The 24,885-nt window shown below is 45.3% G+C and overlaps 1 protein-coding gene and 1 long non-coding RNA gene across 3 annotated transcripts in view; one reads left to right on the plus strand and one right to left on the minus strand.

Annotated features, from left to right (window-relative positions):
- Positions 1–24,885, plus strand: part of ANKFY1 (ankyrin repeat and FYVE domain containing 1) — a 677,352-nt gene that overhangs the window by 620,355 nt on the left and 32,112 nt on the right. For both annotated transcript variants that reach the window (XM_078679681.1, XM_078679682.1), the window contains exon 24: positions 6,234–6,324. In XM_078679681.1, coding sequence (XP_078535807.1) covers positions 6,234–6,324 — 91 coding nt within the window. The remainder of the gene's footprint in view (positions 1–6,233; positions 6,325–24,885) is intronic.
- LOC144822320 (uncharacterized) overlaps positions 13,533–24,885 on the minus strand; it is a 201,101-nt gene continuing 189,748 nt past the window's right edge. Inside the window, exon 3 of the long non-coding RNA XR_013608599.1 lies at positions 13,533–13,666. This is a non-coding gene — a long non-coding RNA (uncharacterized LOC144822320). The remainder of the gene's footprint in view (positions 13,667–24,885) is intronic.

Genomic DNA, 24,885 nt, shown 5'->3' on the forward strand with positions numbered 1-24,885 from the left:
CCAAGAAGTTATCTCAGGAAGTGCAGTGGTGGGTGACGAAAACCAATATGATGTACAGCAGGCTGTTCTGCTCTCCTTTGCCGATGGATACTCTGGTAATAGATGATGGATATCATTCCTGTCATGGCTGCCCTTCTACCAAGTACATATACTCAGGTCATTGGTCTTGCTTCGTCTCCTACTGTTAGGACAAACATGTTTATCCTTTACTGGCAAAACAATCTCATGTTTTGGTATGTGTCTGATCTCTTGTCCAACACGGTTTTGCCTTGGACACAGTTATAGATTGTGATGAGTTTCCTAACAGGGCTATCTGAAAGAAACACGTTGGTGATAGAATCCTTATCTTGGAATTACCCCCAGGCGTCTGACTGGATACGGAATTTTTCATCAGCAGTAACCCTGCGCGTTGGAAGGTGGCGTTATGCGGCTAGGCGCCCATCGTGGTCACCGAGATGACGTTGTGGCAGCTACTTTGACACCGCCTGCTGACTTTTTCGAGGCTTTTTGTCTCTATTTTTTTAGTTGATCGACTCCTGGTGCAGTAGGGATACCCGGCTTCAAGACCTGCGGGGACTGTCATCGCATGATATCGGTGGCGGACGCACACCATGTGTGTCTTTACTACCTGGATCGCGACCACAACCCCAAGTCGTGCTTCGACTGCTGGGCCATGGCGCCAAAGACTTTGTGGGAGTGGTCCCGAAAGTTGCTAGAAGTCCGGCAGCCGGCTCAGCGCCGCTCAAGGTCCCGGTCCCGTGGGAGATCGAGGGACAGGTCATTGAGCCACCACCACCGTTCATCGAGATCGAAGTCTTCGAACTTGGGGTCAGGTAAGAGGAAGCATTCCAAGAAGTTTCGCAGCTGAGGGTGCGTGTGGTGCCTCCCCTGCGGCTCCGCCGGCCTACCAGCCCTTCCCAGGTCTGTTGGCGACTCTGGTCCAGCTGCAGGAATTTCTGTCAGCCGTGGCTTGCCTCTTTAGGCTATCGGGCCCTGCCAGTGCACCTTCGGGCCCCACAGGCCCGACTGGGGATTCTAGCCCTTTACTGCCAGCGGCTCCGGCATCGCTGTCGGCCCCGGCGCCGCAGGACACCCACGGATCCGGGTCTGGATCCCGGTTGACCTTGTGACACCTCCACTGACTTCGATCACACCGGCACCACCTCCGACGTCGCCCGGCCCACCGGACGGCGTCGCCCCCGATGTGAATACGGTGCCAGACTGGCATCACTTGATGCCGATCCCAACGCCAATGGGGGATTTCTATTCCTATGTCCAATCTCCTTATTTTCGGACTGTTTATCAGCCTTCGGAGTAAGGGAAGAACTGGGAGGGGTCTGAGGACCCTCTGACCGCACAATGTTAGTTTGACCTGGACTGGGCAGAAGAGTTGGGGGATGCCAATGGTCTTGATACCTCTCCTGACCTTGCATGTCTCCTCCTACCGTGGCTACGAAGGAGGGTGCAATTTACGCAGTGGTGTTGCGTAGGGCGGCCGAGGCCCTCCACCTCGAGCTCCCTACAGTGGCCATCAGGACTAACCTCCTGACAGAAGTGCTTCAACTAGCAGCCACCTCTTCGGAGCCACTGCTGCCCTTTCGGATGTTCTTTTGGGCACCTGGTCCAGGCCCAACACAGGTTCCTGTGGATAGGAACGTGACCCGACTCCATCGCCTGGCCCCGGGCGACCCCCTTTTCCTTTCCCAACACCCCACCACTGAGAGGTTGGTTGTCCAAGCCTCTGCGTCCCCAAGCTCATTCCCTACTGCACAACCGGACAGGGAATCCAAAACCTGGAGAATTTTGGTAAGAAGAAGGGCTACTCCCTCCCCTTCGAGACTACCACTCCAGCCATGCCACCCCAGTACCACCGCATGTCTGGAGATCACTTGGCACTTCAACAGGAAGTCGCGGCCAAGGGGGCCATCGAGCGTGTTCCTGCCCAGAATTAGGACGTGGTTGGTACTCCCACTACTTTCTGGTGCCCAAGAAGGAGAAGGGCATGCGTCCTATCTTGGACCTCCGGGACGTCAATTGCTTCCTCTGGCTCTGGCTCAGGTCTTGTCTGCCCTCAACCCTGGAGACTGGATGGTAGCGTTGAACCTGCAGGATGCATATTTCCACATTCCCGTCCTGCCGGCCCACCGGCGTTACCTGCGGTTTACGCTAAGCCACAAGCACTTTGTTTACCATGCTCCCCTTTGGCCTTACCAGCACCCCTCGGGTGTTCACAAAAGTGATAGCTGTGGTCGCAGCTCATCTGGGCAGATCAGGGGTTCCAGTCTTCCCCTATCTTGAAGACTGGCTGTTGGAGGCAGGCTCGCCCTGGACAGTCGTCTCTCACCTCCAGACTACAGCCTGCCGCCTGCATTTGCTGGCGTTCTCCATCAATGTGCAGAAGTCGCACCTGATTCCCTTTCAGAAGCTCCTCTTCATTGGAGCGGTTCTGGATATGACGCACTTTCGGGTCTATCCTCCCGAACGGCGAGTCCAGGATATTCAGGCTCTGATTCAGATCTTTCAGCCTCCATCCTGGGTTTCGGTCTGGATGACCCTGAGGCTGCTGGGCCTCATGGCCTCCTGCATCCTGCTGGTTGATCATGCCAGATGGCATATGCGGGCGCTGCAGTGGGACCTGAAGTTCCAGTGGGCGCAACATCAGGGGAATCTGTCCGATTACGTCCAGATCTCAGAGGGCACTGCACAACAACTGCAGTGGCGGCTCACAAACCAGCATTGGGTCAATGGCAGATCCCTCTCCCTTCTCCAACCGGAACACACGGATGCGTCCTTCCTGGGATGGGGCGGCCACATGGGAGAGGCACATGGGAGAGGCATGTCCAGTCTCCACCTCCTTGCGGGGAGATTGAGCGGCGGCAGTTGATTCCTTTGACTTGCCTCCTGAAGTCTGTGATGTAATTCTGGCAGCCAGGCGTCCCCCTACTAAGTTGGTATACGCCTGCAGGTGGAATAAGTTTGTGGCATAGTGCACAGCAAAGGCTGTGGATCCCCTTTCTGCCCCTCTTTCAGAAGTCCTTCTGTTCCTTCTTTCTTTGGCCCAGCAGGGTTCTGCCGTGGGCACTATCAAGGGCTACCTTTCTGCTATTTCAGACTTTCTTAGGCTTCCTGATCAGCCCGCTCTTTTTAAGTCCCCTGTTGTAAATAGATTCCTCAGAGGCATTACTCATCTTTTCCCTCCTAGTCCCTTCGTAATGCCCTGAGCACTTTGGTACATGTGACGGTTATAAAAATATTAGCCAGATTCGTGCACTATACACACGGGGTGAAATGTCCATCGGAACTCCTCATGAGTAGTAACAAATATGGTAGACTTTGGTTTCCACGGATTCTTGAATCATACCACCAAACCCATTATGCACATCAGGATGGAAAGATGAATATGGCTATGAATTATTACTTCATGTATAATTATAGTGACACTATTTACGATGTGATAGAACAAGTCCTGTTCTGAACCTGAATTTTCTCCATGTTACAGCTACAGGGCCCTTGAAGAAGGGCTACCCGCTTGAAACGCATTGGGCAGAGATAAATGTCCAGCCATGAATGATGAATGTTACGACGGAATAACATATGATTAAATGTATTGGATGTGAATAATCAAGAAAGATTGGTAAACTGAATTACTGACAAATTAAAGGAATTTCTGAATAAACTCTTTAGGAGTATTTACATGATATACAACGATATTGAGTGCACAAGTGCATGCACATCTGGGACAGAGGCCAGCATTAACCTATATTCTAATTTCTATCCTCATACTCAGGAGGATCAACCTGACTGCACCAGTTACCTGGTTAACCAGCAACAACCATTTTTTGAACCATACAAAGGAGTGCGCCCCACTGGGCAAATTCTAAGTTCTTCTTATATTGGACATCAGCCAGACAACTACATCCATACTTTCATGAGTATCTATTGTATCTACTCTCAGGTTTGCAGACAGGGACATTTTGCCCTCCTGGTCCTGCAGGAATTCTGGAATAAGTCCACTAATCAGACCCACTTCTTTTCGGGAGGCACTGCTTTGGTACTAATTCAAAAATTGAGGCGCAAGAAGTATCCATTAGAAGAAAAACGTACTTACATTTGGTAACGCTCTGTCTGGTGGATACTTTAGTTATCTGCAGGTTCCTTATCACCTCCCCATTCAGTGGACTGAACTTTCAACAATCCAGAAGATTGCAAGCGCGATTCTTTCACTGCAAGCTGTTGCATCAGTTTTGTCAGTAAAATATCCGTTTATTAGGGTGTGCAAAAAAGGAGGAAAACTGACGTCAAACTGGAGGGAGGCCCCTATACGCTACTCTGTCATGTCTGTAGTTGGACGGGACTGAGGCGCTACAGAAGCTGAAGACGCCATCTACTGGTAAATAGGTGCTAAGGAAGCTTTTCCAGATCCATTGGCCTAAACAAAGTACCCGGTATGTGACCTTAACAATAATTCACATGGGCATACATTTACATCAACTTTTTTTACAATGCATGTCATTTACTTAGACTTACATTTACGTTGTGTTTTTTACAATACGTTGTAATAAAATTTTATTTAATGTTATAACTTATTTAATAAAGATTGTTGTTCATTTTAGAATCCGGTTAGAAAAGTGATATTAGGCAAATGGCGGGAAGTAATTTATTTAATTAAGTATTTCTAATTTACCTGAATTTGAGTTTGATTCTATTTATTATTAGATTTTTAAATTGATTTAGAGGAAAAGCGTGGGAATACATTTCTTAAGAAATGAAAGTGTTTTTTTTTTCTAAGTTAAGAATGGGTCAAATAAATAATATCAGGGAAAGGGTTGGCAAGTAATCTAATTAGCAACATTTAATTAATGTAAACAATTCATTTAAAGTATTATAAGATGATCATTCTACATTAGGAGCGTGTAATTAAATTGATGCAAAGGCAGGGTAATAATTTATATAGAAAGCTTGGTATAATAAAATTCAAATAACGTTCACATTTTAATTTACATTTATTTAATTTGTTTAATATATGTATTACATTGTATTCTATTTATGAATAGATTGCAGAGTGTGGGTAGTAATTTAAATGGAATACATTAATTATATTGTATTTTATAAATAGAATTCAACTTTCATTTCGATAACTATATTTTTTTTAAATCAATTTTTGAATGATCAATCGTGATATGGGGAAAAGGGTGGGTAGTAAATGATTTTATAATTAAATTACATTTTAATTCTAAAATAGAATTCTACAATTCTTTTTTTCTGTTAAAAAATATCAGTTTTAGATCAGGATAAAAATATATACCATCCAATACAAACCTGTTAAAACTAACATTGTATTTACAATAAAACTCGTAGATGGCAGTGTTTCTTACATTGTAAAAATGTACATCAAATCGATTTTAATGTTTGCAATTAAACTGTAATTTTCTTAGAGGTACATTACAATCACCTCCACTTTAGGAAACTCTTAAAGGCATAACTTTTCTGTAACTGATCGCTCAGACCCTGCTTTTCCCTCTCCTCTAGCACGAAGATACCCCTTCGGGGCAGATTACTGCGCTTTACAAATTCCTTCATCATCAAAACCGTCTGCTCTCGCCTTATTTTTCTGACTGCAAATTACCATAATAACTATCTAGCTGTGAGCAAGCTGGATGGCTGTGATTACCTATTAGGTTGATTCCTGTTATGTGCTTTGTACCCGTGAGCTCACTCTTTAACCTTTCCATATCCCCACCTCTCCTCACGGACTCCAAGCCGTCTGTCTGTCTGCCTCTCAACCCTGTCATACAGTCCCTCTTCACACTTACTGCATTCTAAAAGTCATAATCCCCGGTCCATACTCAAAGTATCATGTGCCCCATCCAGGGCTTGGTCCTTAAAGCTGCTTGGATCAGTCCACGGAAATTCCGTCCCCAGTGGTCTTGCAGCAAGTCTCCGCCTGATACCATTTGTTTTTACACTCAGCAGGTTGAAGGCCAACATGGCAGATAAAATGTACCAACTCATTCCACCAGTGTTGTCATGGACCACCTTGTCATACTGTACATCTTTCTGCTCAATATACTATGACGTAGACCAGAAACTAACATCTGCTGGTGAAGGCATACCGTTTTTTCGTCCTTTCTGTCTGAGTGTTTCTTCCATATTACAGTAAACTTTGCCATACGTGCTGGCAGAACTGCTAAGAGTTCAGTGTTTCTCCTTTAGCTCTACTTTGTGTTTTCCAGATATGCTTACAAAGGAACCCCCGTGGTGTGATGGCTCAAACTGTTACGAGTGTACTGCCAAATTTGGGGTCACAACGAGGAAACACCATTGGTAAATACAATTAAAATGTTTCACATTTCTATTAAATTAATTTTAGCTTGACATTATTCTGTTATAGTTTTGTTTGGTGCATTTTTTGCGTTTTATGTGCAGTAAGAGTTCCTAATAATTATAAGCGGCACTTTCTAATTATAATGAGTTGCAATTGAATTAAGCTGCTATTGTTGGTCTCGTGCTAAGGTGTGTTAATGCTCAGAGAGGGAGAATTTTAAAATTGTATTTAACTGAAACTTGCACCTTAAGAGGGGGATTTTTTTTAATTGTATTTTAAACTAAAACCTGCACTTTATTCACACTGTTGACCGTTGCACTGTAAGGAGCTGTGTTCAATACTCCGGTGGGCCTGGGTTGATAGAGCAGCACCATCTTAGGTCCGCATTCTAGCTTCCAATCGCTGACGCGCTCCACCCGGTCTTCAAAAGATGCCGATGACGTGACCGGGCAGCGGCACTTTCCAATTATAATCAGTTGCACTTGAATTAAGCTGTTATTGTTGGTCTCGTGCTAAGAGATGTGGTAATGCTCATAGAGGGGGAATTTTAAAATTTTATTTAACTGAAACTTGCACTTTAAGAGGGGGATTTTTTTTTAAATTTTATTTTAAACTAAAACCTGCACTTTATTCACGCTGTTGACCCTTGCATTGTAAGGAGCTGTGTTCAATGTTCAGGTGGGCCTGGGTTGATAGGTCGGCACCATCTTAGGTCAGCGTTCTAGCTTCCAAACGCTGACACGCTCCCCCCGGTCTTCAAAAGAAGCCGATGACACGACCGCATAGCGGACGCGCTCAGCGGGCACGCCTCTGGCGTGCCTAAGGCAAGCCCGACCGGGAATAGGGGCCACATCCCCTGCCGGTTTTCCCAGAGAATTAATGGCCTACACCAAAGATAAACTCACCTCCTTCAGAGGATCATTGAGCAGTAAGTGTTTACACACAATGTCCCCAATAATAATAAGCACTGTCATATCTGTGGTTTTAAACTTCGCCAATCACTTGAAACACCTTTACCCCTCCCAACCACAGAAACTATTAGAATGTTTCTATTGAATTGTAGTTCTTTAACCCCTTCAGTGCTGTGCGAATTCCGCTGCGGTGCTGAAGGTTCTAAAGAACCTATGGACTCATGACGGAACGGTTCCGTCATGAGCACAGGCCAACCGACGCTCATGACGGAACCGTTCCATCATGAGCACCGAAGGGGTTAACAAAACACTCATTAGAAATCTTCCTCTTACTTGAAGAAGAAAGCCCAGATGTTCTCTTTTTAACAGAGACTTGGCTGAATAAGGAAGCCGACCCCAAGATTGTTCAAGCCCTCCTCCAGGTTATGTAATATCAAGGCTGGATTGAGTTATGGGTAGCGGAGGTGGTCTAGCTATTATATACAAAAATACATTTTTTACTAATAACCCCCTTCCAGACTGTGAAAGCATCCATTTCATATTGACTATTTCCCATATTAAGACTTTTTCAGGAATTCTTATGTTCGAGGCATATGGGCTTCAGATGGTACATTTATGAATAGATCGCCATCTGGTGTTGGGCTTGGATGATTGCACTTGTTTTTCTCTTGGAGAAGTCTTTTGTAGTCACGAGGATGGTGGCTCCTCCCTTGGGTGATAGTGCGCATGGGCATCGGCTCCATCCTTAGATTGTTTTTTTCCGCCATCGGGTTCGGATGAGGATCGAAGCGCTCCGGATCGACTTCGAGAAAAGAGTTAAATTCGGCGCGTATTCCCTTTCCAATTTGACGGTATTGTTTATCGAGCGCAAATTCATTCACATTTCGAGGCGCTTCGACGTCAACAAGAAAAAATTCCAACTCTACGTCGACGAGACCGGGAGGCCTATCTCTGCGTAGTCCAGCCCCGAGTCCAAGGGAAGGACTCCATTCAAGAAATGTCCAACGTGTGGTGCTAAATTCCCACACAAGGACCTACACGAGGTGTGCAACCTCTGTTTATCACCTGACCACGAATCCAGCGACTGCGAAGCCTGTGCGGCTTTCTCCTCCAAGTCGACGATTAGAAACCGTCGAGCCCGAAGACACGAGATGTCGAGGTTGGAGTCAGATGCAATCCCAGAACTGTTCGAGGTCCAACACCCTGAGGAGGAAGAAGAAGATGATGACGGGTCGAGGTCGGAAGCGGACGAGTCTGAAGTCGAAGAAGTCGACGTTCATCAAACCGTGAGTGACGACGTCCCTTTACCGAAAAACCGACCCCGATTGGTGTCGACCCCGGCTTCGAGCCCAGTCAGACAACCGAAAAAAGTTTCCGACGCCCCGCCTTCCGGCTCGGCAGCGAAATCGAAACACTCGGCCTCCCACCATGTCGGATCCGAGAAACGGTCGACATCGACACCGAAGCTCCATACCAAAGAGAGCTTGCAGTCTAAACTTTCCATGTCAAAACCGAAACATGCTTCGACGTCGAAGACTCCCTCGACACCAAAAAAATCGGACTCGACTTCGGTGCCGAAAACACATCACACCGAGACGCAGAAGCAAAAGCACCTTTCGGACCCAAAAACTTCGGTACCGACACAAGAGCAACAAACAGATCCAAAACAAAAGACTTTGTTTATTGATCCACAAACTGGCAAGGTGGCGACAAAACTACCCAAAAAGAACAAGACTCAGCCGTTGGAGGACAAAATCCCTCCTCCTAAAAAGAGAACAATGACTCCTCCCCTTTCTCCTCAGCCTATGGACACGCCCTCTTCTCCTCTTCCTCATACTCTGCCAGCTATTCCTCCACCTTCTACACCACGCCCATCTACACCTCAAACAGATGTAGAAAGTGACACAGGGGATGGGGACCTTCCTAGGGATGATAACAATACTATCCCAGAAGACACAGACCCATGGGAGGATTATGACGCAGTGTCAGATAATGATAATGACCCTGACCTGTATCCCTCAAAACCCTCTCCTCCGGATGATAATTTGGGTTTTGCACAATTGATTAATAGAGCAGCAAAATACCACAAGGTAGATTTACATACGGAACCTCAGATAGAAGATTTCCTTTTAGAAACACTACCTGCTGCACAGAAATCTTCAGGGACCCTACCTATGCTTAAGGGTCTCCTCACTCACACATCGGACATATTCAAAGATCCTGTGAGAGCTAGGGTGTTAAATCCAAGAATTGACAAAATATATAAGGCAGCCCCAAAAGACCCAGTATTTATTAAGGGGCAAATACCTCTGGACTCGTTAGTAGTCTCAAACGCTCGTAAGAGGGCAAACTCACTAACAGCAGGAGAAGCTCCTCCTCCTGACAAAGAGTCCAAGTTAATAGATGCCTCTGGCAAAAGAGTAGCATCCCAAGCGGCAAACAGGTGGCGCATAGCAAATACTCAAGCGCTACTTGCACGTTATGATAGAGCTCATTATGATGAGTTAGAAAAACTCATTACACATCTCCCTAAGGAACACCAAAAGAGGGCAGATCAGCTGATACAAGAAGGGAAGATAATAACTAACACTTCCATTAAGTGCGCTTTAGACGCAGCAGACACTTTTTTTCACGCAGTTCTCTCCTACGCAGTTGGCAGTCTTGTATGCTGTGAGGAGGCGATCAGTTTGAAATCCGTGACACGACACGCGAAGATGCGCCCTTTCCACAGCCGGTCTTTCTTCATCCAGCGAGCGCCTAGAAGCGACAAATGGTTGTGCGCTCTACGTCCTCACACTCAGACAAAGGTGCATCCGCTCTGACGAGTGGGACGGGGCACACTCACTCAAGACTGCTTTTGCAAGGGCGGAGGGCGGAAAGTCTCAAAGTTCAGACGTTTGTTTGCAGCGTGTTCATGTAATCCTCGGCTGCTCTCTGGGTAAAATGCCCCACGCGCGCACTGAAAGAACAAGCATTTACAAGTGGACCAACGCTCTGATGCGGCAACTCCTCTCTGTTGGCGACCTCCCGCCCAGAGGCCCGCACAGCCGCCGGAGGAGCTGCATGACCCCCCTTCCACTCCGGCGGACACCAGCCCAAATACGGCCGTGGGGTGCCGGTAGGAGAGGGGGGGGTGCAGACTCACCGCGATAGCAGCTCCGGCCAGCAATGTCCCGAAGGCCGATTTTGATGCTGTGGAGACTCTGGTGTTCCGCGGCTGTGTGGTTTGTGCCTCTCAGCAGGAAGAAGGGAGCCATAAGGATGCTGCCGAAGACAGTTTCCTGGGGAGAACGGAACATCTCGAGCATCCGCTCAGCCCCAGCTCATTGAAAAAATGGCGGCCGCAAACATCAGGCCAAAAAAAAAAAGTCAACACCCACAATGGGCCCACCTCTTCGTGACGGCAAAAAAAGGGGCGGGATGAGTAAAAATGGCAGGAACGCCCACGAATCTGCTCCGGCAATGACGGACAGATCTCTCTTCCAATGGCTAGCCTCCATTTATGGAGCTAACCAATGGAAGAGAAGGCGGGACAAAGGGCCATACAAGGAAAAACATAAGATTTCGCCTGCGCGAACGCTGCTGCGTAGCGGATGCCAGGCGAAACCTAAAAAAGCAAGACAAAATATACATAGGGAAATTTTATGCAACAATTAAATATACAGTACATCTATTTCCTTTTCCTAGGTCATATTATCCCAGCACTAAATCTAGAACTTAAAAAAAAAACTAACGTTCTACAACATATTTATGCAAGATATTAAAATCCCCTAAAATCACTGAAATGTATATTCATACATTTATACCATTTTTTTAAAATGACAATTTGCATTAGAAAAAAAATGTGTGCAAAGATTAAATATGCAGTACACCCATTTTTTTCTCCTAGATCATCTTATCCCAGCACAGATTCTAAGAGTTTGAAGGAAGCCTCCTACCGTTCTATAACATATTTATATAAGATATTAAAACCCCCTAAAAATATAAGTTCATTATACGATTCATAACGTTTCCTGATTAAAAGTGCAGTTCTAATGAAATTGAGCTCAGCACTGCAGATGACTGCAGTAGATAATGACAGCAAATAATAAAAACCCTCCTGATAGAAGCAGGGACGGATTTCCTTTAAAATGAGCTTGATAAAACGTGCCCTTGGGTATTTATAAAGTGTGCAAAACAACATAAAGTGCATTGTGCTAGCTGGGCTAAATTATTACAAGGAAAAGGGGGCCAGTCTCTCACACCAACCTACCCAATTGGGTAAAGCAATAAGAAAGTGCAATGTGCAGAGACTGAATCTGGTCATTAGGAAACGTGATTGAACATGCATAGTAAAAGACAAGTAAAATTGCGGTTGGCTTGGAAACATACAATCTAGTAATCCATGATTCGGTTTATGCATACATATTTCAGTACGTAAAGCTTTTTTTTAACCTGTTTCGTGTTTTGTTGGATTCCCTCGGGGTTATCATAATAATTTTCCTGGCCAATTTTATAAAAGGTATCTTTAATAGAACGTAGCCAAGGGATTGACATTGCGTTATCAAGATTCATACAATCTTTTAGAATACTTCTTGAAAACAATAAGTTCTCTGAGGTCCAGAATTTCCCCCATAGAATCAATGGGGCAATATTTATCCTATCTTTTACATAATCCAGACCCACTTCAGAGCGACAAGAAAATGTTGAAGAACTGCTAGGAGTCATCAGTAACCTTTTTAAAAATGTGTTCTCTAGATTCTAGATCTGGGAACTTTTATGGTAGCCCCATACTCCTGCGCCAAAAGTGGCTACTGACAGACATTTCGATTTATATAATGTTAACATTTCTGCTACAGGCTTATATTCGAGTTTACCAGCAAAGCGAAAAAGGCCCTCTATTATTCTGCTGGTTTATTGACTCCTAGCCACAATTAGATTCTCCCAATTTAATTTATTATTAAAATCATTCCCCAAGTAGGGGAAAATTTGGCACCTTATCGATAGTTTTTTCCTTTACAGTAAATTTCCTGTTTTTTGTCGAATTGGGACCATATAACATAATAAATGATTAACTAAAATGTACCTTTAAATCCAATTCCATCATAAATTCGGTAAATGCGTTCAAACGCTTTTGGAGGCTATTGGCCGTTAAGGATATTAACACTGTATCATCTGTATAAGACAGCAATGGAACCTGTTTACCATCTAACCCTGCCGGCATTCAGGAGTGCACTCAAGACTTGGCTTTTCAACTGACCTGAGCTGCCCTACCCCACCCCTCAGCGCCTTGAGACCCTCACGGGTGAGTAGTGCGCTTTACCAACCCCTGATTGATTGATTGATATGCTTGGGAAGTCCAATTGCTGTTCTAACAGGAATGATTCCAATCCATTGGTATATATTAGGAATAAAAAAAGGGGCCGGAATGCATCCCTGTCGTACCTCCTCGATAGAAGCCTAGTCTTCTCTCCTCCAGGGCCAAAGCGAATGGCTACAGTAGTAGACGCATGTAGTCAACGCAACAGGGCAATGAGGGGTTCTTCAAAACCCATATTTTCCATCAGTGTCCACAACTTCCCACGGCTCACTGTGTCAAAAGCACTGGACAAGTCCATGAAGGCCAGGTGGATCGACCCCCTCCTGGCCTTTATGAACTTGTCCATATTAGAGTGTAAGGAGAAGAGGAAACCACAACTCCATTTAAAAAAAAAATAATAATCTTTTTGATTATATATTTTTTGTTTGTTTTGATAATACACAAACTCTTATCTATGAAAGTCTCACCTCACCTGCTGCACACATAACATGACTGTATGCTATGGAGGTTTGTTGGAGGACCTGGCCTTCAACCAGGCCCTGTGCCTAACCCACTACAGGCAGTAAAACCTCATTGTACATTCTTCGGCCACATGCAACAGGAGTTAGCAGCCAAAGCCGGCTTATGGTCAATAACATGCTCAAGAAGTCCCTGAACCAGACTCCGGCTCCACTGTATGCACTGTGCATGGTCTTTGCCATGCATAGTTGCACTGTGGTTTATTTTTATTTAAACTGTTTTGTATGATGAGCAAAAAAAAAAGCAGATTTTTTCACACTTGTCCTTGTCATTACTGTAAATTTGCAAATGTATGTACCCAAATATAGAATCCCGAGTTCCACAAGAAAAACTGAGCCTTTTTCTTACTTGTGGGGGTAGTATCTATGCCTCTAGGACCCCAACATTCTTCCTCAGGCCAGAGAATAGTCCAACAAATACCCCTTACCTGTTTTCAGGACATAGGTTTCAGTCCGATGCATCCTATACTGTCTGCCGCAACAAATATTTCCAGTTGCTCCCAGCCTGTCAGATTGCTCGTTCCACATTGTTCGAGGGAGAAAAAAGTCCCCTCTTCCAGTGGCAATTGTTTGTTTTACAAATGTTTCATCCTTTGAGGGTGTCATGAAGAATCTGCAAATAAATGCTTGTTATCTTTGAGTAGCTCTTAGAAATTCACCAGCACCTCTTTGTTACACTTGTCATATGGTTCCTACAAATTAAACAGGACTGTGTATCTGGACAACATAACTGTCAGAATATGGAACTGAGTCCGCACACCACATCATAATATGTTGGTCTAATTCCTAGTTAGCTCACAGTGCCCCATCTGAACCCCTAACTTTCCCAGGGTACCATATAGTATCTACAACCTCAGAATGTGACCACTGTAATTCCCCAGGACAGTCATGGAAACAGATCTACCCTTTTGTTGTTACTCAGCCATGCCCCAGGGAGATGCAAGAAAAATACAAATTGGCTTTTCAAATTTTATTGAAACAGTCTTATTTTTGTGTATAAACATGAGCTGCAATTATTTGTAGGAGCGAACATAGCATCTTAACCAGCATTACAAGAACGGTGAAATCGATACAGTTCAACCATTATAACATTATTGTGTGACTGTATGATTATATAAGTATATTTATACTCCTATCTAATATTACCTACACTAGCGAGACCATAGTGGGAATACCTCTGCCAAATCTCTTGGTACACCCCAACCTCCCATACCTGTGTATGATATATCTGTTAGCCAATCTGGTGTAGAACAGGCTATCATCCTTTGCATGATGCAGGTTAGAGTCAGCGGAGCTGCATCTCAGTCACAGTGCACAGTGTTCCAGGATAATCCCAGAAGAAGTGCTCCTCTACTGCAATGTGGCACAAAGGCAGTTTATGTAATAAAAGCGCTGTTCTAATCTCACTGTGTCAAAGGTGCAGAGCTGATGTGCTTGTTTGTCTTCAGACTTGAGCTGGCTCCAACCGGACAACCAAATGCAAGGGCATCACATTCAATGTTCCTATCCTTGGACAGGCAACCATGTTAATATGCCTACTAGGGAATGCACTGCATGTAGAATAAGTATGTCATTGTGTACGTTCAAAGCATATAGAAAGCCACTGTCAGGAATTTTGTTTAATGTTGAAACGTGTATTTTAAAATGAAGACTTTAGCGTTGGCCCTGTTGAACCTTACAACACATTAATTTCTGTTAAACACATTTTTACCAGACCAAACAGCAGCACACCTCTGAGTAAAGGTCTGGTTTAATAACAAGTTTAGTGTAGTTCAATTCGGTGGTTTTTAGTATAATAGAGAATAGTTACCAATTTGAAGTGATGTGGAAAAATGCAAAATGTGGTATCCGGCAAAATGCTTCCCCCCTTGCCTGGGAGACTCTTCATTTTATAATGCAGTTGCACACACATAATATACTGGGGCACAGATTACACCTCAGATTATTTATCTGCCATTGGGATTGAACATCTTTCTACTCCTCCATTACATCACATCGAAAGAAACCTTCAGTGCTGGAGGACCGGGAAAGCAGTGAATTCCAAGAAAGCATAGAGAAAATTTAAAGAACATTGACTACTTTAGAATCGTGCAAATTGAAGAGCCTATGGGTAAATTGAAAAATAATTACTTGTTTGGGGGAAGGCTTTGGAAAATATTCATTTTAAATGTTGTTGATTTTGCAATATCAAGAATGGTCAGACCAATATCTGGTCTGTGACCTCGGTCTATTGAGGGATCATGACTAAAGCATCTGTTTGGCGTACAGCGCATTCCATTGCAAGAAAACTAAAAGTCCCATGTGGACAAAAATGTGCGCACTATACAGTTATGCAGCATCAGGATTTTGCTTAGTCTCCATCTGGCACGCTTGCTGAGAATGTAGAAGGATTCAAGTCCGAAGACAATGTGGGTGGACCCAGGCCCAGGGTTTCAGGCCTAGACAATGAGGATTGGTCGCAGCACTCCTGGTCTTAAACAGATTTAGTCCCTGTTAGATTTGGGGGTCTCTGGTTGGCACAGGTAGGTACTTGTGACAAGCAGGCACCCTCTCCTCTAGTCAGGGAAAGGGCATTACACACCCAAGATAACCCCTGCTCACCCTCTAGGTTGTGTGGCGCGAGCAGTCAAGGCTTATTTCAGAGGCGTTGTAAGATAAGAAGTTGTGACCACATACAGTAACCCAGTGACAACACTACAAATGGACCCCACACAGGTTTTATATAAAAAATAAGTAGACTTTATATAGAGTTACCACAAGACCATAAACGACAAAAATACACACCATGATTACTTTAAGATAGATTTAAGCTTAGTTCAGTTCAGTTCTTAGATGCGACACTCTGCGTCAATGTACCTTAAGTTGCGTTGCGCTTCCACAACAAGCAATGTCGCAGCGATGGGAAACGTGGCAAAGTTCAGGTGCAAAGAAATAAAGACGTGAAGCTCTTCCAGATGCGGCACGCTTCTCAGGGGTGCGAGAAACTCTCGGTTCGATGCGTGGACTGCAGCAGCGACACCCTTACGATGCGACAGCAACAGCTCCAGCGGCGAAGCTCTTCTCCACGATTCGTGAAGCTTCCGCTCGATGCGACAACTACAGCGGTGACATTCAAGATGCGACGGCAGCAGCTTCGACAGAGGCGCGCTTCTCGGGGATGCGAGGTGCTCTTGGTCGATGCGGTGCAATGCAACGGTTCCAGCGGCGACACCCTCCTTTCTCCGGAGTTGCGACGGCAGGCACAGCGACGGCGACATGCCCCGACCTCGTTGCGAGATTCTTCTCCTGATGCGGTGCAGTGCGACAACCACAGCGGCGACACCCTCCTTCTTCGGAGTTGCGACGGCAGCAGCAGCGACGGCGACACTCTTCCTCTTCGTTGTGGCACGCTTCTCTCCGATGCGGTGCAGTGCAACAGTTTCAGTGGCGACACCCTCCTTTCTCTGGAGTTGCGACAGCAGGCACAGCGACGGCGACACGCTTCTTCTCGTTGAGTCTCGCATTTACAGCTCCTTGCGACATGCAGTTCCTCAGAAGGCCCAAAACAGCAGCAGGCACTTCCAAAAGAACTCTGGGGGGTGAAGTCTGTTGTCCCTGAGACTTCAGCAGGAGGCAAGCTCTTTTCCAAGCCGTGCCGCTTATAACATCACCCAGAGTAGATATCCTGATGCTATCACAATTGCGGAACCCGGAGAGACCCAACAATTGGGGAAAACGGACATTGTGCCACAGCGGGGTCTCTTTCGTCAGTCTGTTCCTCCAGCCCATCTTTCGCAATGCCTGCCTGCAAATCTGAAACACAATCCGCGTGGCAGGTGGAAGAGGGCGCCTCAGCGGGGCAGAGTAAAGGATGGTGTGCAGGGAGTGATCCCCCATGCAGCGCCGCTCCACGGCATATGCTGGAGCGGCCCTATCTCCATACCACCACTCGTAAAAAGCCAAGTAGATGTGATGCAGCATAGTAGGACCATATATCGGAGGTTGCCAGCCCCCCACAATAAGTAGAGAGGAAGCACGTCCGGACACCCATCTTATCCGCGCCACCCTCCCAAAGAAAATGTCCCAGAACCTGCCGAAACTACCGCTGGGGAATCGGATAGGGATGGTTTTGTAATTGATATAATAGTCAAGGGAGCGACACTATCTTGAAAATGGCTGACCGGCCGTAGATGGACAGGGGCATGTGGGACCAGATCTTAACATCCTCGCGCACCCACTCCCATACAGGCGCAAGATTACGCTCCCAGGCCGTGGCGAGAGAATCGGACAGGTATACCCCCAGATACTGCATGCACCCTTGTACCACCTGTACATACGACGCCCAAGAGCCGAGCTCGCCCTGACCTCCCAGTACCCACAGAGTGGGCTTCCGGGGGGTTCATGTATAAACCGGAAGTTTCCCCGAAATCCTGCATGATACGCAACAGCCGCGGCCCCGTTCGTTCCAGGTTGGTACAAAAGACAGAGAGGGACCCCTTATAAGTATCAAGGGAACTGAGGTACTTACAACCAGAAAAAGGACTAATCCCCTTGACCACACACTAATATCAATACACAATGTTTGACAATACATCGGAATTGTAAATACCATATTCAATTCATACATTTCAGACATTTTTATTAAAAAGCACAGAATTAAAAACAATTCTTTTAAAAAACATATGACATCACATTTATGATCTTAAAAATACAGTACATGTAATACAGAGAAAATTGATCAGCTCAAATTACAAAAAAACGTTATCACCAGCATAACAGAGACAACACCATATGTAAGACACAACACCTTGTTATTTTCTATTGCACATCGTATGGAACTGACACTTTTAAAACATAGTTAATGATACATTGATCTCATCAGTATCTACACATCTATGTTGGTCCTTAGATTGTGCCTGTAGAAGCGTTGACGCGTTTCAATGGTTTAATCTTATGATTCCATCTTTATCAAAGCAAAACCAAAGGAAATGATGGACGGAGCGTTGACAATACAAGCACTCACCCCCAGTCAACTGATCTGGGTTTAATCCATCATCATTCTTTAGCCCACTCTGCCACCCCAGTTCAGACATGGTAATATGCAAATCAGTCTGACCCTGTGCCTCATGGGAACAGTCCAGCCCGAACTGCCAAGCCATGCCTTCCCTGAACCAGAAACAAGCTTCCCAGGACCGGTTTCTGGCATTGCAGCCGTCTTCAGCCGGGCTTGCTTGAATCCAGTGGCAAAGTGAGCAAGGGACTCACGTCTGAGCATACACTGCCAACTTATGGCAAACAAAGCAAAACCAAAGGAAATGATGGACAGAGCATTGACAATACAAGCACTCACCCCCAGTCAACTGATCTGGGTTTAATCCATCATCATTCTTTAGCCCACTCTGCCACCCCAGTTCAGACGTGGTCATATGCATTTTCAAGCAAGCCGGGCTGAAGACTGCTGAAATGCCAGAAACCGGTCCTCGGAAGCTTGTTTCCGGTCCAGGGAAGGCATGGCTAGGCAGTTCGGGCTGGACTGTTCCCATGAGGCACAGGGTCAGACTAATTTGCATATGGCCATGTCTGAACTGGGGTGGCAGAGTGGGCTAAAGAACGGTGATGGATTAAACCCAGATCAGTTGACTGGGGGTGAGTGCTTGTATTGTCAACGCTCCGTCCATCATTTCCTTTGGTCCATCTTTATCAAGACACAGTGATAATGTTCTCTCATATGTCTATCCTGGTTTGACTCCCCTGTATAAGGCAAATATGTACAATCAAAATTTGAATTTGCACATTCTTATCATAATTTTGACAGTTTTCACCACATACTAACCTGCTTGTTTACTGTATACTATACAACCTTTGAGTGCTATATTTCTCTCTCAGCATGCATATTTACACCCTTCCTCTGTTACCTCAAATGAGTATGGGTGCCACCCTCCCCTTGTAAAGGTCGGTATGCTACTATGTTCTTGTTTTTGTGTAACAGAATGGTACTTAAAACAATATTTTTTTATTCAAGGGCGAGGTATACCTACAATTTAAGGGGACCAGTATGGGGGCTACTTGTGCCCCCAGTCTGGCCTGCCTTAATGTGGGTAACTTTGAGCAGCAGCATATTTTTAATGAAGTTGCCCCTTACTATGAGAATATAACTTACTGGCACCGTTTCATAGACGACATTGTATTTATATGGAACGGTGCCAGTGATGAACTAGAGTCGTTTCTAGAGGGGATTAATTTTGGGGACCCAAACCTGAAATTCACGGCGCCTTATAGTGACTCGAGTGACGAGTTCTTGGACATCAAAATCAAAAGCGGGAGTGAGGAACTTCATGTAGAGTTATATACGAAGCCTACAGACAAAAACACTTTGTTGCACTATGGAATCAATCACGCCACTCACAGAAAGATAATATACCCTTTGGGGAATTTTTAAGATTAAGAAGGAATTGTACTACTGTTTCAGATTTTTACCATTATGCAGAGCTTTTAAAGAAACAATTAAAAGCGAGAGGTTATCCCAACAAATTAATTAAAAACTCTCTTAAGAGAGCAAGATTTTATGATCGAGATTTGTTGCTTGAAACTAATAAAGAAAAAAGAAATGTAGCCCCAGGGAGAGTGGTTTTTGTTACACAATTTACCAATATGAGTAACCGAATAAAAAACATAGTGAACAGAATTTGGAAGATCTTGAATTATGGCACAACTAATCAACTGCAAAACCCATTATTCTCGTTCAGACGGAACAAAACTATTAGAAACTCCCTTGTGAGAACTTATAAAACTACCTCCGAAAAACAAACCACCTTAAGTGGCGAAAGAGCAATGGGTAACCACAAATGTGGAAACCTGTTCTATATGCCCACAATGTCTGGAAGAGAAAAGTATTATATTTGCGGGCAAAACACTTACTGCAGCTACATTAAATAATTGCCGCAGTAAAAACGTTGTTTACCTCCTAGTCTGCCCCTGCGGACTAGGGTATGTGGGAGAAACGAGTAGAGAACGCCGCATACGCCTTTTGGAGCACAAATCGGCAATCAGAACAAAAAAAGAAAATGCTCCATTTACAGACCATTTTCGCAGTATGAACCATCAGTGCAATGACCTCAAGTGGTTCATTCTTGAGAAAATTACTGTTGATCGAAGAGGAGGGTAGTTGATGCAAAAAGAAAAAAAAGAGAACGATGGTTCATGTGCCATCTTAATACAGTAAAAGTATGTCTGAATTCGAGAGACGATTGGATGAGACTCATAACTACATAAATAGAGAACAGTATGAAACTGATTATCTATACTGTTGGATCTAGATATTGAAGCTGCAAACTAGGTAATTCACCAGATATATGATAATAATAACCAAGGAAGAAACACATTTATTAGCAGCATGAATAGCCTCGGAGTAGAGGCAAGTGTAGTTAGGTTGAGTAACAGCCTGTCACGAGTAGAAGGGCAGAGGCGCAACAAGTTCGCCTCAATAAAGAATATTATAAAATTAACTATCTTCAATGTTTGATCGGGACATTTAAGCCCCAAACTATGCATATTGTTAGATACATGACAATTGTAAATGAGTCACCCTTACTAGCATCACAGACTGCCTCGGAGATGAGGTAAGCTTAGTAGGATAAAGCGTGAGTCTGCTTTTAGTGTATAAGGGCAGAGGCAGCACAAGTTCGCTGGAAATAATGATAGGAATGCGAGCGGTGACCTTCGCTCTTTAGATCACTTTCAATAGTAGCCGATGAGTTAATACCAATATTTAGAATGGATTACCATGAATAATATGAGGCGGATCAACATCAGGTTATCAGTTTCCGAATATTGCCCCGGGGATAACATTAGAGACGATGTTTAAATAAAACGTGATAAAAAAAATAGGTTCACCATGTGTGCACATCCACCAACCAGAGGGGGGCTCTGACGGGTGATGTCATGTGAGGGTAGTAACCTATTCGGTATTAGCAGACATTGTTTAAATAGAGACAATCGGGACTATTGATCGTGATATACTACAAAAAACGACACCTGTGTTCCCGGTAGCACGTTGCAGATCTATCGGTAAGGTTATTAGGAACAGCTAGACGGGCGGGGGTATGAGGATTTTTGAGACATAAGGACGCGGCATATCAAGCCGAGCCGCTTCGTTTAAACTGCCTCATGTTGTTTGCCCTGTATTAGGCTGCACGTTTGAGAAGCGGAGTGACCGCCTCGCTGGTCCGTCGTAGTTAAAGCAGAACACGGGGCCCAATACCTAACCGGGATCAAGGTAAAAATAAAGGAAGGCGTGACCCAAGAGCACCAGTTATAAATGTATTTCTTAAGAGGTAACAGCGTACCTTGTGGATATATGTTTTACAGACCCGAGGGGAGCGCTGTGGGTTTACAATATATACGTGGGATTTACAGAACACAACCGAGATCGAAGTGTATAAATAAGTGATAGCCACGAATGATCAAAGTGAGGGAGTTTATTTCAAGGTCAAATTAAGGTGACACCGTGTCAGACTTCAATAGAGGGAGAAACGGATCTAATTTCAATTATGAAAAAGCGGCATTATGCTGATGATGCATTTCTCTATTCTCTAACATAGGAAATGCTACGCATATGAAAAGAATGTGGTAAAGTAAAGAACAAGCCAACATATAATGCTACTTTTTGAGGTAAAAAGTCTTGCTTGTATATGTATTAGGAAATGAGTTTAGAGAAATAGGACCTAATGGATGGGATGATAACTCTCTAGAGTTAAAGTAAATATGCTTGAAATGTGGAAGGATTGAAAATCAAATTGAATGTCTCCCAATAGAAGGGTAACTGATAAGAATTACACAAAAACAAGAAGATAGTAGCATACCGACCTTTACAAGGGGAGGGTGGCACCCATACTCATTTGAGGTTACAGAAGATGGGTGTAAATATGCATGCTGAGAGAGAACTATGGCAATCAAAGGTTGTATACTATAGGGTAAACAAGCAGGTTGGTATGTGGTGAAAACTGTCAAAATTATGATAAGAATGTGCAAATTCAAATATTGATTGTACATATTTGCCTTATACAGGGGAGTCAAACTAGGATAGACATATGAGAGAACATTATCACTGTGTCTTGATTAAGATGGAATTATAAGCTTAAACCATCGAAACGTTTCAACGCTTCTACAGGCAATCTAAGGACCAACATAGATGTGTAGATACTAATGAGATCAATGTATCACTAACTATGTTTTAAAAGTGTCAGTTCCATGCGATGTGCAATAGTAAATGACAAGGTGTTACATATGGTGTTGTCTCTGTTATGCTAGTCATAACCTTTGATTTGTAATTTGAGCCGATCAATTTCCTCTGTATTACATGTACTGTATTTTTAAGTGTCTATTGGATCATAAATGTGATGTCATATGTTTTATAAAAGAATTGTTTTTAATTCTGTGCTTTTTAATAAAAAAAATCTGAAATGTATGAATTGAATATGGCATTTACAATTCCGATGTATTGTTAAACATTGTGTATTGATATTACTGTGTGGTCAAGGGGATTAGTCCTTTTTTAGGTAAGAAAGAACAACATATCGTCGGCGTAGGGGGCGATGCGGTCGGACAGGCCATGCGCCCATTCAAACCCAAACACCTGAGCGTCGATCCAAACCCAGGCATCCAAGGGTTTCATTGCTAAGGCAAAAAGATATGGGGATATTGGACACCCCTGCCTGGTGTCCCGCCCAAATGAGAACGCAGAAAAATGAAGCCCGCTACTCGCACTGATGCCGTCAAATCGGTATAGAGCTGGGTGTGGTGAGACAGGAAACGCGGTCTGAAATTCAGCTGCCGCAGGAGCGCAAATAGCCCCAGCTCAAGGAATCGAACGCCCTGACAATATCCGCCAAGAGAAGCGTAGCCCGTTGCCCCAGAGCCTGAATAGTCGAGACTGCCACATGTGCCCACCGAATATTGTCTGGTTGCATGCAGGGGCAAGATCCCAGCCTGGTCTGGGTGAACCAGCAAAGCTATATGAGGGCAAAGACGGTTCGCCAAAGCCTTAGCCAATATCTTGGCCTCCACATTCAGGAGGGAGATAGGGCGGTACGAGGCATGATGTTACGGTGGTCTGCCGGGCTTATGAAAAACTACTATCTTCGCGTGTCGCTAATCACTGGGCAAACGTCCCCGGTGCCTCCGCTCCTCTACCACCCTGCAATAGTGTGGCTCCAGCTGCAAAAAATATTTTTTAAAGAATTTGCATGGAAAGCCATTAGGACCTGGGGTCTAGCCAGAATTAAGATCACCCAGGGCTGCCCCCAGCTCCTCTTCAGTAAGCAGGCCTTCTAGTTCCTCCCTAACTGCATCCAAGAGTTTCCTCGGAGGGAGATCATCCCAAAAATGGTCAATGGCCTCCGCCGGAAAGCACTCCGTAGGGGCATACAGCGGAGCATAATATTCTGCAAAACTGCTCGCGATAGCCGACGCTCCTGACACCGGAAGCCCATCCAACCCCACCACCCCGGGATGACCTGGGGGCGAAGCGAACCATGACACAATCGGTGCAGAATTTTACCAGATTTGTCACCCCACTGATAAATCCTACTACGAGTAGCAAGCCAGGCCCGACGAGCCTCATCTAGAAGGATACGAGAATAATCCTAGTGCGCTAGCAGCAAAGACGAGCAACCTGCCCTCCCTCCTCCCTGCAGCGCACCTCCAACTCCAGAATAACTGCCTCTGCTCGAACCAGGGCCCCCTTACGCTGTCTTCGGGCCGCGGCACGGTACGAGATGTCCACCCCCCGAATGGTAGGCTTCAAAGCCTCTCATAGAGACTCAGCCTGTGAGACCGAGCCCACATTAATAGCCAGGTATTGATCTAGGGCATCTCCCATTCGTTCCCTGTAGTCCTCCTTCTGAAGATTCCAGACCGAGAGACGCCATCGGAATGGCCCACCGGCCCCCCTACTCGGATACTAAGTGCCACTTGGGAGTGATCAGGGAGTCTGCGCTGGAGTATTTCGTCCGTCACCACTGCTGTCAAAGACCTGCGGAATAAACAGATAATCCAGGCGAGAGAAGGAACCATGAACCGCCGAAAGATACGTGTAGCCCTGTGTACTACTATGCATCTTGCGCCGGGGTCGACCCAATCAAGACTCGTCACCAAGGAATGCAGCTTAGTAGGATGACGGACCTCAAACACTCATTTCGTGTAGTCCGGGAAGATCAAAATGCGAGACTTGTCAAACAGCAACGGCACCCTTGCTCGGGCCTGTTTGAGAACAACGTCCCTGTCATGGTAATTAAGGAGCTTGACAATTACAGGCATCGGGCGTGCTCCTGGCGGAGGCTTTTGCATCAGGGCCCTTTGAGCCTGTTCTATCGCGAAGCATGCCGAGAGCTCCTCAAGGGAGAGCCAGCCTCTGAGCCAGTCGGTAAGAAACTGCTCCGTGTTTCCATTTTTGCAACTCTCCGGAAAGCCAACAAAGCGCAGGTTGTTATGTTGCGCCCTCCCCGCCGCTGCGTAGTCTCCATGGACGATACCTTTTGCTGCAGTGTGGCGACCACGTCCTCTACACCCTAAATCCTTGTCTCCGTCTCAGTGATGCGGGCGGCCGCATTCCTATGATCTTGATGCAAGTGCACGACATCGGAGCCGACCACCACGTTCTTGGCCTCTAGTGCATCTCTGGACTGGGTGACTGGACTGGGTGATAGCGGCCAGGAGGGCCGCATTATTGGGCACAACACTCTGTGAAGCCCCGGGTGTAGCCGCAGGGGCCCCCTGGCCTGTGAATTTGTCCATCGTGCTCTGTTTGCCAGAGCAACTGCCTGGTTTGTCTGGTGTCATGATGTGTAGATGCTG

Source organism: Lissotriton helveticus, chromosome 3_1, assembly GCF_964261635.1.
Source record: "Lissotriton helveticus chromosome 3_1, aLisHel1.1, whole genome shotgun sequence".
NCBI lineage: Eukaryota > Metazoa > Chordata > Amphibia > Caudata > Salamandridae > Lissotriton > Lissotriton helveticus.